Consider the following 12,813-nt stretch of genomic DNA (forward strand, 5'->3'; position numbering starts at 1 on the left):
CACTCTAGAGCACACTCTCTCTCCACTATATGAGCACACAGCAAGATGGCAACTGCCTACAACCCAAGAAAAGACGCCTCAGAATGAAGCTATTTTGCTAGCACCTTGATCTTGGACTTCCAACCTTCAGAACCTTGAGAAACACATTTATGTTGTTCCAGCCATCTAGTCTGTGGTATTATGGCAGCCCAAACAAACCCTTTGAATTGCTCATCTGACCTACACTGTTACAGAAACCTTTCCTTGTTACAGAAAGAGGTACCCCAGGCTGGGCGCAGTAGCGCACGCCTGTAATCCCAGCACTTTGGGAGGCCAACGCAGGTGGATCACGAGGTCAGAAGTTCAAGACCAGCCTGGCCAACATGGCGAAACTCCATCTCTTAAAAAAAAAAATTAAAAAAAAAGAGGTACCCCAAGTGATTTTTCCCAGCTTGAATTCTGATCTCCAAAACTATTCATATTTGAAAAATGGCATGTTAGTTCAGGAAGGGTCCTCTTCCAGAGGTTTACTTCTCTCTTAGCTGGAAATCATGAGATTTCAAAGCTGTTTTTCATTCTATAAGTCTGATCAAATAGGCTACACACCCTTCTTCTCTGAACTGAATGCTTCATGGGACACAGAGGACAAAATCCAAGCTTTCCATTTGTGAGAAAGGATTATTTATAGTTCTTATTTCGCAGGTCTAGAACTGCACTGACCAAAACGATAGCCTCACATGGCTACTGGAAACTTGAAATGTGTCAGGTATGACTGAGATACTTTTTAAAATTACATTTAGGTTTAATTAATTTAAATTGAAAAGCCTAAACTCCATTCAGTTATTGTCAAACTATTATGTCTGGAAAACTTGAGTATGTCAAACTACTTTTTCAATTGTACATTTTATAAAACCTAAATCCAGATCAAATACTTTCAATGAAAATTTAGCATCTGAATTAAGATGCTTCGTAAGTGTCTGGTTGAGGGCTTCCTGGCTCCGTTCCCAGCCACGTGGAAAGGACCTGAGTTCCCAGAGCAGAGGCCCTTCCCCCATAAGAAGGGTTCCCATATCTTACTCTACCCTGGCCCGACTCAAGGCCAACGGTTTTTCCACCCAGCAACTCACTGAACCAATCACCACCCACCCCATCAGCTCTCCCGCTACCTTCCATCTCCTATGTTCCCGCCCGCCAGGTTTCCTGCCCAGCAACCAACCTGGCCAATCACTGCCCGCCAGGCCAATTCCCTTTAGCGCCCCATAGACCTCCTGCCCAGCGACCAACCTGGCCAATCATTGCCGGCCAGGCCCACTTCCCCCAGCCTATCCCTACCTGCCAGATCAGCTCTCCCGCCGCCCTAGGCTCTCGGTCCCTATAAAACAGACCGAACAAAGAAAGCACGCGCGATTCCCCCTTGCTTGCTTGAGTCGCCCGGAGTTCCCAATAAAGCCAGTACTGATCACCACGCTTCCTGCCTCGTGTTGGTCAAGCGCCTGTTTGTCTCCGTGGGTCGGGGTCCCACAACTGGGGTCGCACAACTGGTGCCGAAACCCAGGAGGGTTCGGGCTGCTGGGCTGCCCACAGCCCCCTCCCGGCGACCCCTCCGGATCTGGCCGTTCTGCACTCTGAGTAAGGTAGGACCGATTTTATTACTCTTTCCCTGCCTTACCTTCCCTTCCCCGTGGGGTGCACGGCAGTCCCTCCCAACTCCAACTCCACGGATCTCTCGCCAAGCGCCGGCCGGCCCGAGTACAATCCTCCAACCAGGCTCCAGGAGCCTTTTGGAAGCGCCGGACAGGGGACGCCCTCTCTGACTCTTCCTCTCTCCAATCCACTGAATATTTGTAGTGTTCGGGGGACGCCTCGTCCTACATCTACTCTCTCCAATTCGCCGAGTGTTTGTAGTGCTTGGGGGACGCCTCTTCCTACATTTACTCGGTAGTTGGCAGGGAACCACTGCCGCGCCACCCATGGGGAACGCAGAGTCCAAAATACCCCTTAACACTCCTCTTGGGTGTTTGTTGCGAAATTTTTCCAAATTAGAATATTCGCAAACCTTGAGACGAAAAAAACTTATTTTCTTGTCTCAAGTGACATGGCCTCAGTACCAGCTTGATAACCAGTCACATTGGCCCCCGACTGGTACTTTCGATTTCAACGTCCTTCGTGATCTCGATAATTTCTGCCGCCGCACCGGCAAGGACCGCGAGGTGCCCTACGTACAGGCTTTTTGGGACCTCCGTACCCACCCGGACCTATGTTCTGCTTGTTCCACCCACCAGGTCCTCCTTGCCCAGGTTCCTCGTCGTAAAACCCCCTCCACTTCCGCCACCACCCCTCCTCCTTATTCAATGCAGGAAGACTTGCCTGACCATCTTTCCTCCCCTCCCCTTGCGGCCGGGGCGGGCCCCATGGCCTTAGAAGCTCCTCCTCCCTTTGTTCCCCCAGTGGCCGCCCCTTCCACGTTGCCTGCCTCAGAGGACCCACCCTCTCTCGCTACACCGGGCGCCACTCCCCCCACACTTCCCGCCGCGGAAACTCCTCCCTCCTTTGTTTCCCCTGCAGCCGCAACCGCTCCTCCTGCACCTCCCGCCCTGGGAGCTCCTCCCCTTCCTCCTGCTACCCCAGCAATCACCCCTCTCACGACACCAGCACCACTCCCTCCTACTTCCCCGGTGGCGGCCCACACCCGTTCACACCAACCTACACTCCTAGCGCCTCTCCGTGAGGTGGCGGGGTCGGAGGGCTTAGTAAGGGTACATGTCCCCTTTTCCCTCCAGGACCTCGCCCAAATTGAGCGTAGGCTCGGCTCTTTCTCAGCAGATCCCTCTACGTACATCAAGGAGTTCCAATATCTCACTCAGGCTTACAGTCTTACTTGGCACGATGTACGTGTCATCTGTACTTCCACCCTCACTGCTGAAGAACATAAGCGCATCTTAGCGGCAGCCAGACATCAGGCAGATAGAGACCATGCCCTAAACCCCAACCAAATCCCTGTAGGGACTGAAGTTCTTCCTAATGTTGATCCCCAATGGGACTACCAGGCGCATGTAGGGTCCGATATTCCGCTGCGGGACCGCATGATCCTATACCTTCTTAGGGGCATGGACATAGTTTCCAACAAGGTGGTAAATTATGACAAACTTAGGGAAATCACCCAGAAGGCAGATAAAAACCCCGCCCTTTTCCTTGGCCGCCTACGAGAGGCTCTCGTCCGTTATACTCGACTAGACCCGGCATCCCAAAACGGAGCCACGGTCCTGGCCTCTCATTTCATCTCTCAGTCTGCCCCCAATATCAGAAAGAAACTTAAAAAGGCAGAGGAGGGCCCGGAAACCCCCATACAAGACCTGGTAAAAATGGCCTTTAAAGTTTTTAATGCCAGGGAGGACACAGCTAAGGCAGCTCGCCAAACCCGAATGAAGCAGAAGGTCACTTTGCTAGCTGCCGCTCTGAGGCCGGCAGGGACCCAGAAGCCAAAAGGCAACTCCCGCCCTCCTCCTGGGGCGTGCTTCAAATGCGGAAAAGAAGGACACTGGTCCTCAACATGCCCTCAGCCTCGTCTGCCTACTAAGCCCTGTCCTAATTGCCAGCTTATGGGACATTGGAAGTCGGACTGCCCCAGCTTACCTAGGGTCCCGGCCCCTCCAGGCCGACACACTGGGCAGCAGGGAGCAACCGCTGGGGGTCTGGAATCTGGCCCCACGACCCAGAACCCAGACACCCAGAACCCCCCCGTTTCCGGAATTTCTGGGGCTAATAAACGAGTAGTGGTGCCCTGGCTCCCCAACTCCGGTTACCCTTGCCGAGCCCAGGGTTACGTTCAAGGTAGCGGGTAAAAGTGTCTCCTTCTTGCTCGACACGGGGGCTACCTATTCTGTGCTCCCCACTTTTTCTGGACAAATCATTCCTTCCCAGGTCTCTATTATGGGGATTAACGGAACTCCTAGCACCCCAGGCCAGACCTTGCCACTTACATGCTCATATGGCCCCATTCAGTTTACTCACTCCTTTTTAGTCGTTCCATCTTGTCCGGTGCCTCTACTAGGCCGAGATATCCTCTCCAAACTAAATGCCAGCATTACCTTCTCCCCAACCGCACAGTGTAATTTTCTCCTGCTAGCCTATACTTCCGAATGTCCACAATCTGCAGACAGTTTATCTGCCCTCCTCCCAAAAGTTAATCCCCAGGTTTGGAACATAGACAGTCCCATAGTGGCAACTCACCACCGACCCATTAAAATTCTCCTCAAAGAACACTCCCCTAAGTTCCTTTGTCGCCCCCAATTCCCCATTTCTAAGGCTCACCGCGTGGGCCTCAGGCCCATCATTGAGCGGCTTAAAAGCCGTGGCCTCTTAATCCCTATAAACTCCCCCTGTAACACCCCTATCCTTCCTGTCCGCAAACCTTCAGGGCAGTATAGGTTAGTCCAGGACTTACGGCTTGTCAATGTGGCAGTTGTCCCCATACATCCAGTGGTTCCCAACCCCTACACATTACTCTCACATATCCCTCCAAACACCACCTATTTTTCAGTGCTGAACCTTAAGGATGCATTTTTTACCATTCCCCTCAATCCGGGCTCATACTTCATTTTTGCCTTCACCTGGGAAAATCCCCTTACGGGAGTCTCCCAGCAACTTGCATGGACGGTCCTCCCTCAGGGATTCCGAGACAGTCCCCACCTGTTTGGGCAGGCATTAGCCCATGACTTACTCAATTGTAACCTTACGCCCTTGTCAGTCCTCCAATACGTGGACGACCTGTTGGTCTGTTCCCCCAGTCACCCCGAGTGTGTACGGGCCACTACTGCTCTCCTGAACTTTTTAGGTAGTAAGGGATACCGAGTATCCCCTGGTAAAGTCCAAATAGCCTCCTCTTCAATCACCTACTTGGGGTTACAGTTAACGCCTGGAAAAAAGTCCATCACGGTCAACCGGCTACAGGCTCTTAAAACTCTCCAGCCCCCGCAGTCGGCCCAGGAAATACTCTCCTTTTTGGGCTTGGTTGGATTTTTCCGCCACTGGGTACCTAACTATGCAGCCCTAGCCAAGCCTCTATATCAGGCCGCATCTGAAACCCCTACGGGACCACTCACTTCCCAGGGCACGGTAACCCAGGCTTTTAACACACTCCTTAAAGTTTTATGTACATCTACCAGCCTGGCCTTGCCCAATCCCGGCCTGCCTTTTCACCTGTACACGGATAAAAAGTCCCACACTGCAGTAAAAGTCCTAGCGCAGCCAGTAGGAGACACCCTCTTACCAGTGGCTTACCTCTCCAAACAACTCAACCCTACTAAGAGAGGATGGCAGCCATGTCTCCGTGCCCTGGCTGCGGCAGCTGCCCTCACCACTGAGGCTCTTAAGATCAACCTACAGCTTCCCCTTCAGGTGTTTTCTCCCCATAGGCTAACTGAACTCCTCACTCACCGGTCACTGCCACACCTGGGGCCATCCAGAATTCAACTAATACACCTACTCTTCATCAAAAATTCTAACATCACTCTTTCGCACTGTGCTGCCTTAAACCCGGCCACTCTTTTTCCCATCCCCTCAGGGCCCGCTCCAGACCACCATTGTCCTGAGGTCCTGGCTGAGGCACAGTCCCCTCGTCCAGACCTACAGTCAACACCTTTGCCGACAGCCCCCCTCACTCTGTTTGTGGACGGCAGCTCCATCCCGCATCCTCCTGGCCTCAGGATGGCTGCCTACGCTGTAGTCACACAAACAGACATCATTGAAACTCATTCCCTTCCCTTGGGTACCACTTCACAACAGGCCAAACTAGTGGCCCTCACTCAGGCTCTAAAATAGGCCAGAAACAAAAAAGTTAACATCTACACGAACTCAAAATACGCCTTTCTCATCGCCCACTCCCATTGCATGATCTGGAAAAAACGGGGTTTCCTCACCACTAAAGGCACCCCTGTCTTAAATGGCAAACTTATTGCCAATCTTATTCAAGCTATCCAACTCCCCAACAAAGTGGCAATCATCCACTGCAAAGGACACCAAACCACTGGCTCCACAGTAGCGGAAGGCAATGCCTTTGCTAACAAGGTAGCTAAGGATACTGCAAGAAATCACCCGCCCCCTGCCCATCTTTATTTCCTGTCCAAATCATACAGCCCATGTTACTCAAATCAAGAAAAACAATCCTTACAAAACACCCCAGGAGTTACATTTAAAGATAAGTGGGCCTTCAAACACAACCTTCTCATTCTCCCAAAACAACAACGAACACAAATAATCCAAAATATTCACAACTCTCTACATATCGGGCCTAAGGCCCTGCTCCACTTCCTCAGTCCCCTCCTACATCCAGATGGTCTCTCCCAAACCATTCATGAGGTCCATGCAAAGTGCCTCACCTGTGCCAGGGTTAACCCTCAGGGGTCCTGCCACCCCCGTAAACAACTCCACCAATTGCGAGGGTTTCTTCCAGGCCAAGATTGGCAAATTAACTTCACTCATATGCCTAAACACAAGCAGTACCGGTACCTGTTAACCATTGTGGATACCTTTTCAGGCTGGATTAAGGCTTACCCTACAGCATCTGAGTCTGCAGAAACAGTAACCACCCATCTAATCCAGGACATCATACCTCGCTTCGGACTCCCGGCTACCATCCAGTCTAACAACGGTCCTGCCTTTGTCTCCAAGGTTACTAACGCTGTCTCTACCGCCCTAGGAATTCAGTGAAAGTTACACACCGCTTACCACCCACAATCCTCTGGTAAGGTAGAGCGGGCCAATGGTCTCATCAAAGAACAGCTAACGAAGCTCACGCTAAAGCTTCGCCAGTCTTGGGTAACCTTGCTTCCTATTGCCCTCGCCCGACTAAAAGCAACCCCTCGGGGCCCATCACAGCTCAGCCCGTTTAAGCTAATGTATGGTCGCCCCTTCCTGCTCTCTACTCCATCACCTCCTGACACTGCTCCCTTAGGAGAATACCTCCCTTATTTCACCCTTCTCCGAAACCTTCTCCGCGAACACGCTAACGCCTCTCTTCCCCAACCTACTCCGTCATCCCACGGCACTCAGAAAATTTCTCCAGGGGATTCGGTCCTTATAAAATCTTTAACACCAAAACCTCTCACTCCAAGGTGGGAAGGCCCATACACAGTCATCCTCACCACCCCGTCGGCCATCAGAATCGCTGAAAGTCAATCTTGGATTCATTTGTCACGGGTCAAGAGAGTCACACATGGCTCCTCCCCAGGGTAAAAAGCTGTTCCTACTGGCCCTCTGTCTATCAAATTTACCAAGATGCAAGGGTAACGCCCCCTACATCTGGAGGTTTTATTTAACTGAAAACTACACCAAGACCACCTTTATCTGTAACACTCCTCCATACAGCCACAATCATCTCCTCTCAACTTCTAACTGCTCCTCCACAGGGTGTAGCGCCCCCATCTACCTAAACTTCACCAGATTCCACAACATCCAATATTCCGCTCCTCTACTATGTTTTAATCATGACCAACAGGGGGCGTGCAATACTACTTTCAATGAAAATTTAGCATCTGAATTAAGATGCTTCGTAAGTGTCTGGTTGAGGGCTTCCTGGCTCCGTTCCCAGCCACGTGGAAAGGACCTGAGTTCCCAGAGCAGAGGCCCTTCCCCCATAAGAAGGGTTCCCATATCTTACTCTACCCTGGCCCAACTCAAGGCCAACGGTTTTTCCACCCAGCAACTCACTGAACCAATCACCACCCACCCCATCAGCTCTCCCGCTACCTTCTATCTCCTATGTTCCCGCCCGCCAGGTTTCCTGCCCAGCAACCAACCTGGCCAATCACTGCCCGCCAGGCCAATTCCCTTTAGCGCCCCATAAACCTCCTGCCCAGCGACCAACCTGGCCAATCATTGCCGGCCAGGCCCACTTCCCCCAGCCTATCCCTACCTGCCAGATCAGCTCTCCCGCCGCCCTAGGCTCTCGGTCCCTATAAAACAAACCGAACAAAGAAAGCACGCGCGATTCCCCCTTGCTTGCTTAAGTCGCCCAGAGTTCCCAATAAAGCCAGTACTGATCACCACGCTTCCTGCCTCGTGTTAGTCGAGCGCCTGTTTGTCTCCGTGGGTCAGGGTCCCACAACTGGGGTCGCACAGTAAGTAGAGAATACACATCAGATTTGGAAATTCAGTTGACCTTTGAACAACATAGGTTTGACCTGCATGGGTCAACTTATACATAGATTTTCTTCCATCTCTGCTGCCACTGAGACAGTAAGAACAAACTTTGTTCCTCCTCTCAGCCTACTCAATGTGAAGACGATGAGGATAAAGACTTTTATCATGATCCACTTCCAGGTAATAAATAACAAATATATTTTCTCTTCCTTATGAGTTTCTTAATAACACTTTCTTTTCTCTAGCTTGCTTTATTATAAGATCATAGTATATAATATCTATAACACACCAAATATATGGTAATTGACTATTTATGTTATCAGTAAGGCTTCTGGTCAACAGTAGGCCAGTAGTAGTTAAGTTTTTGGGGATTCAAAAGTTATACTTTGACTTTTGACTGTGTGGGGTTCAGTGTCCCAACCCCTGCATTGTTCAAGGGTCAACTATAACATGAAAGAAATAATGTAAAATATCTCATTAATAATATTTATATTAATTACATATTGAGATGACAATATTTTGTTTATACTGGCTTAAACAAAACATGATTAAAATTGCTCTCAGCCAGGTACAGTGGCTCAAGCCTGTAATCTCAGTACTTTGGGAGACCAAGGCAGGAGGATCACTTGAGGCCAAGAGTTTGAGACCAACCTGGGAAACATAGAGAGACCCTGCCTCTACAAAAATATATTTGTAGATATATACATTTTTTAATTAGCCAAGCTTGGGGGTGTGTGTCTGGAGTCCCAGATACTTGGGAGACTGAGGTAGGAGAATCACTTGAGCCCAGGAGTTTAAGACTGCAGTGAGCTATGATCCTGCCACTGTACTTCAGCCTGGGTGACAGAGTAAGACTCTGTCTCTAAAATAATTTAAAATTAAAAAAATGAAATTAATATCATTGGCTTCTTTTTGCTTTTTTAAATGTGGCTACCAAAACATTAAAATAATATACGTGGCTTGCATTGTCTCTCTACTGACCTGCAGCACTGGGCTAAATAGAAACACTTGTTGAAGAAGTAAGGCAAGCAGACAGGACAGGCACAAGCCACCCAGTTAAGGGAAGGAGAAAAGGCTGTGGGAGTGAAGAGCACTCCCGTTAAAAGAACACAGGTGGAGTTATACACACAAAGGAATGGAATTTAGTCACTGATTGGTACACTCCACAGAAGGAGTACCCAGTGCTCCTTCTACCTGATGGTCTTTTCTGCCTAATACCCTAGTTTCACACATCTCAGGATACCCAACAGTAACACAAGAATCCATTTTCCAGATAATCATTCATTCTGTAGAAATGAAGGTATAAGAGGCCATGCATGTGGAGGCAATCCCCACGTCCCAGCAGCCTCTGCAACAGCACTTTTGGCTCTAGGCACTTACGGAATGATGCAAACTGATCACCTTGAGCTCATCTCACAATTGAGAGGCCCGGTGCAAGCCAGGCCCTGGCAGGAAGGTACCAAGGGGAACCAGGCCAACATACCATCATACTGACGCCTACAGAAGCCTGGGCCCCAGCCCTGAGCCCATCTGAGAGGTTTTCAGTCACTGAGCGCCCGAGGAGTGCAGTGTCTGATGAGAGGCGGTTAATCAATTCTCCTGTGCGGGTCTTGTCAAAGAAAGCAACCTCCTGCCTCAGAATAGAGGAGAATAATGAAGTTCTCAGCCTATTCACAATGCGCTGACCTGCAAAAGCAAACACAAACAGTCTCACCTGGAGTAAAGACATCCATTACCATTATGGGGCAGCCATCTACTGTGCAGCAGCTTGGCCTGGAGTTGTAACCCTTCTGAGCAAAGCAGCCTCTGAGCGTGTCTGTTGCACTGTATCCCATGGGTGGAAAGAGACTTTCCCAAACCTGGCACATTAATTGTCATGCACTACTAATGAATGCTACTTTTCTCTTATTAACTACTGACTGTGGGTGCTAATGAGAGGATACAGGGATAAAATAAATATAACATGACTCAGAGGCTTTTAAAATTTTTACTTCTTTTTTTTTGTTTTTAGAGACTGGGTATTCCTCTAACACCGAGGCTTGAATGCAGTGGCGTGATCCTAGCTCACTGTAGCCTCAACCTTCTGGGCTCAAGCCATCCTCCCACCTCAGCCTCCTGGGTAGCTGAAACTACAGATGTGTGCCACTACACCCAATAATTTATTTTTATTTTTATACAGACGGAGTCTTGCTATTTGGCTCAGGCTGGTCTCAAACTCATGGGCTCAAGCGATCCTCCTATCTCAGCCTTCCAAAGTGCTAGGATTACAGGCATGAGTATCACACTTGGATGAGATTTTTTTTTTTTTTTTTTTTGAGACAGAGTTTCGCTCTTGTTACCCAGGCTGGAGTGCAATGGCACGATCTCGGCTCACGGCAACCTCTGCCTTGGATGAGATTTTTTAATGATATTATTTACAAAGAAGTTGTATTACATTAACCTCCAAAAGCTCATTTTGTTCCTCCCTGGAAACCCTTTCTTGTATTGAACCTTCAAATGGCAAGAACTGGTTAATTATCCACAGAGCTAAATGGAGAGCAACAGACTTAGAGTTGGTGTCCCGGGTTCTCTCATTATTGTGGCAGTGACCTGCCTGTAACAACGAGGCCTTTTCACAGAAATATTGACAAAGTTTTTATCTCAGCTGCTACTTAAGGAGAAACACAAGCATGGGGCATGTAAATAGGTTTCTGAAGCCTTCAGGAAGTCTCAGAAGTCTAGCTTCATGGCCAGGGACCTTATTTTCAAACCTCCCATAAGACAGACATGAGCTCAACTTCAACTGTAAAAGAAGAGTTGAAAAGAGAGTATTTGATCTAAAATAATCTATAACTCCAACATGTGGGCAGTCATTGGGCTCTATCCCCACTTGATGGGATGCCAGGAAGAGAAGAAGAGAATGGAGCCTGGAGCACATGAGATTTGAGCCCGAACGAACCCACAGGACTCTACATCTTCTTCAGGATGACTCACATGCCTGAGAGGAGAGACTTTTACCTGAAGTTTGCATGAGGTAGACACGAATGGCATTGGCAGCAGCACCACACAGAAACACACCACTGAGCCCAAGGCAGAGGCTGGTCAGGTTGTCGCTGTAGTCCACAGTGGGGTTGGTATAGATGACATCGATGATCTTCCCCAGGAAGAAAGGGGCGGACATGGAGATAACACTGGACATCGTAAGAAATCCAACCGCAGCTAGAAAACAACCGAATGCTCTCAATGCTCAGGGCACTTCAGCAAAGGGGCTAGAGTGCTGGAGGCTTCCTTGCCAAATAAGCTGTTTTCAGAGTATGGGTTGATCTCAGTCTATAGCAGTTTCCTCCCTTTTGCTCCCTGACCCCTGACTCAAGGGAAGAACCAAATAGTTCCATGTGAGAACAAGCAGGGGGACTAAGGGAGTGAGTGATCATACCCAAAGCAGAGAAGATGATTTCTTAGGCTAATCAACTCTTCCTCACCAAGAAAAACTGGGAGGCAACTATGGAAACCCGTTCTGGTCAGCCCTTCCTTCCCCGTCTCTTGATTTTGGTGTTCATCTCCAGCCATATTTTTCCTCCATTCAAGCTATACTATACTCTTTGGCATCTAACTGCACTGTAACTTGAAGATCAAGCTGTCCAGTTAAAGCCCTTAATTACATCTAGTATCTCGAAACATTCTGTCCACGGCCACACACTGCAACGCACCCAGTCTTGTCTGACCTCGGAAGCTACGCAGGGTCAGGCCTCATTACTACTTGGATGGGAGACTGCCTGGGAATACAAGGTGCTGTAGGCTTTAAACAAACAACCCACTCTAGATAACTTTTGTAAAACAGTTTCAAGGATCCATTACACATGTAATATATTGCTTCTTAACATTATATTATTGCTTTGGGAAATATCAACATGATATGAAAATAAATATGAACACAATTGTTCATGCACATAAAAAATAGGCAAACAAGATAGAGTCTTATCAGAAGAGTAAATATTGGCCAGGCAAAGTGGCTCATGCACTCAGTGCCAACTGGACATTTAGTTAACAGAGTTCTAGGAAAAACATGAGCCTTTGAAGTGGGGAATATTTCAAACAATTGCTCTTGCCCCTCCTTAAGGGGTCTTTATTCTAAAGTCCCCTCCCCAAAAAGGCCTAGCACTTCAGGAGACTGAGGCAGGCGGATCACTTGAGCCCAGGAGTTTGAGATCAGACCCATCTCTACAAAAAAACACAGAAATTAGCCGGGGTGGTGGCATGCACCTGTAGTCCCAGCTAGTCAGGTGGCTGAGGTGGATTACTTGAGCCCAGGAGGTTGAGACTGCAGTGAGTCATGATTGTGCCACTGCTCTCCAGCCTAAGTGATACAGCAAGATGCAGCTGTCTCAAAATATATATATATATTTAGAAAATCTATTATGAACAGGCCAGGCATGGCAGCTCACACTTGTAATCCCAGCACTTTGGGAGGCCGAGGCGGGTGGATCACTTGAGGTCAGGAGTTCAAGACCACCCTGGCCAACATGGTGAAACGCTGTCTCTACTAAAAAAAATACAAAAAACTAGCCAGGTGTGGTGGTACGCACCTGTAGTCCTAGCTACTTGGGAGGCTGAAGCAGGAGAATCACTTGAACCCAGGGAGGTTGCAGTGAGCCAAGATCATGCTGCTTTGTTCCACTCCAGCCTGGGTGACAGAGTAAGACTCTGTCTCAAAAA

At 48.9% G+C, this 12,813-nt stretch overlaps 1 protein-coding gene across 1 annotated transcript in view; it reads right to left on the bottom strand.

Annotated features, from left to right (window-relative positions):
• ABCB10 (ATP binding cassette subfamily B member 10) overlaps positions 1-12,813 on the bottom strand; it is a 46,406-nt gene that overhangs the window by 26,193 nt on the left and 7,400 nt on the right. Inside the window, exons 2-3 of the mRNA XM_021677290.2 lie at positions 11,116-11,316; positions 9,602-9,804 (exon numbers count right to left, since the gene is read on the bottom strand). Coding sequence (XP_021532965.2) covers positions 9,602-9,804; positions 11,116-11,316 — 404 coding nt within the window. The remainder of the gene's footprint in view (positions 1-9,601; positions 9,805-11,115; positions 11,317-12,813) is intronic.

Source organism: Aotus nancymaae, unplaced genomic scaffold (genome assembly GCF_030222135.1).
Source record: "Aotus nancymaae isolate 86718 unplaced genomic scaffold, 86718_ANA_hifiasm-v0.15.2.pri h1tg000032l_0, whole genome shotgun sequence".
Taxonomy (NCBI): Eukaryota; Metazoa; Chordata; class Mammalia; order Primates; family Aotidae; genus Aotus; species Aotus nancymaae.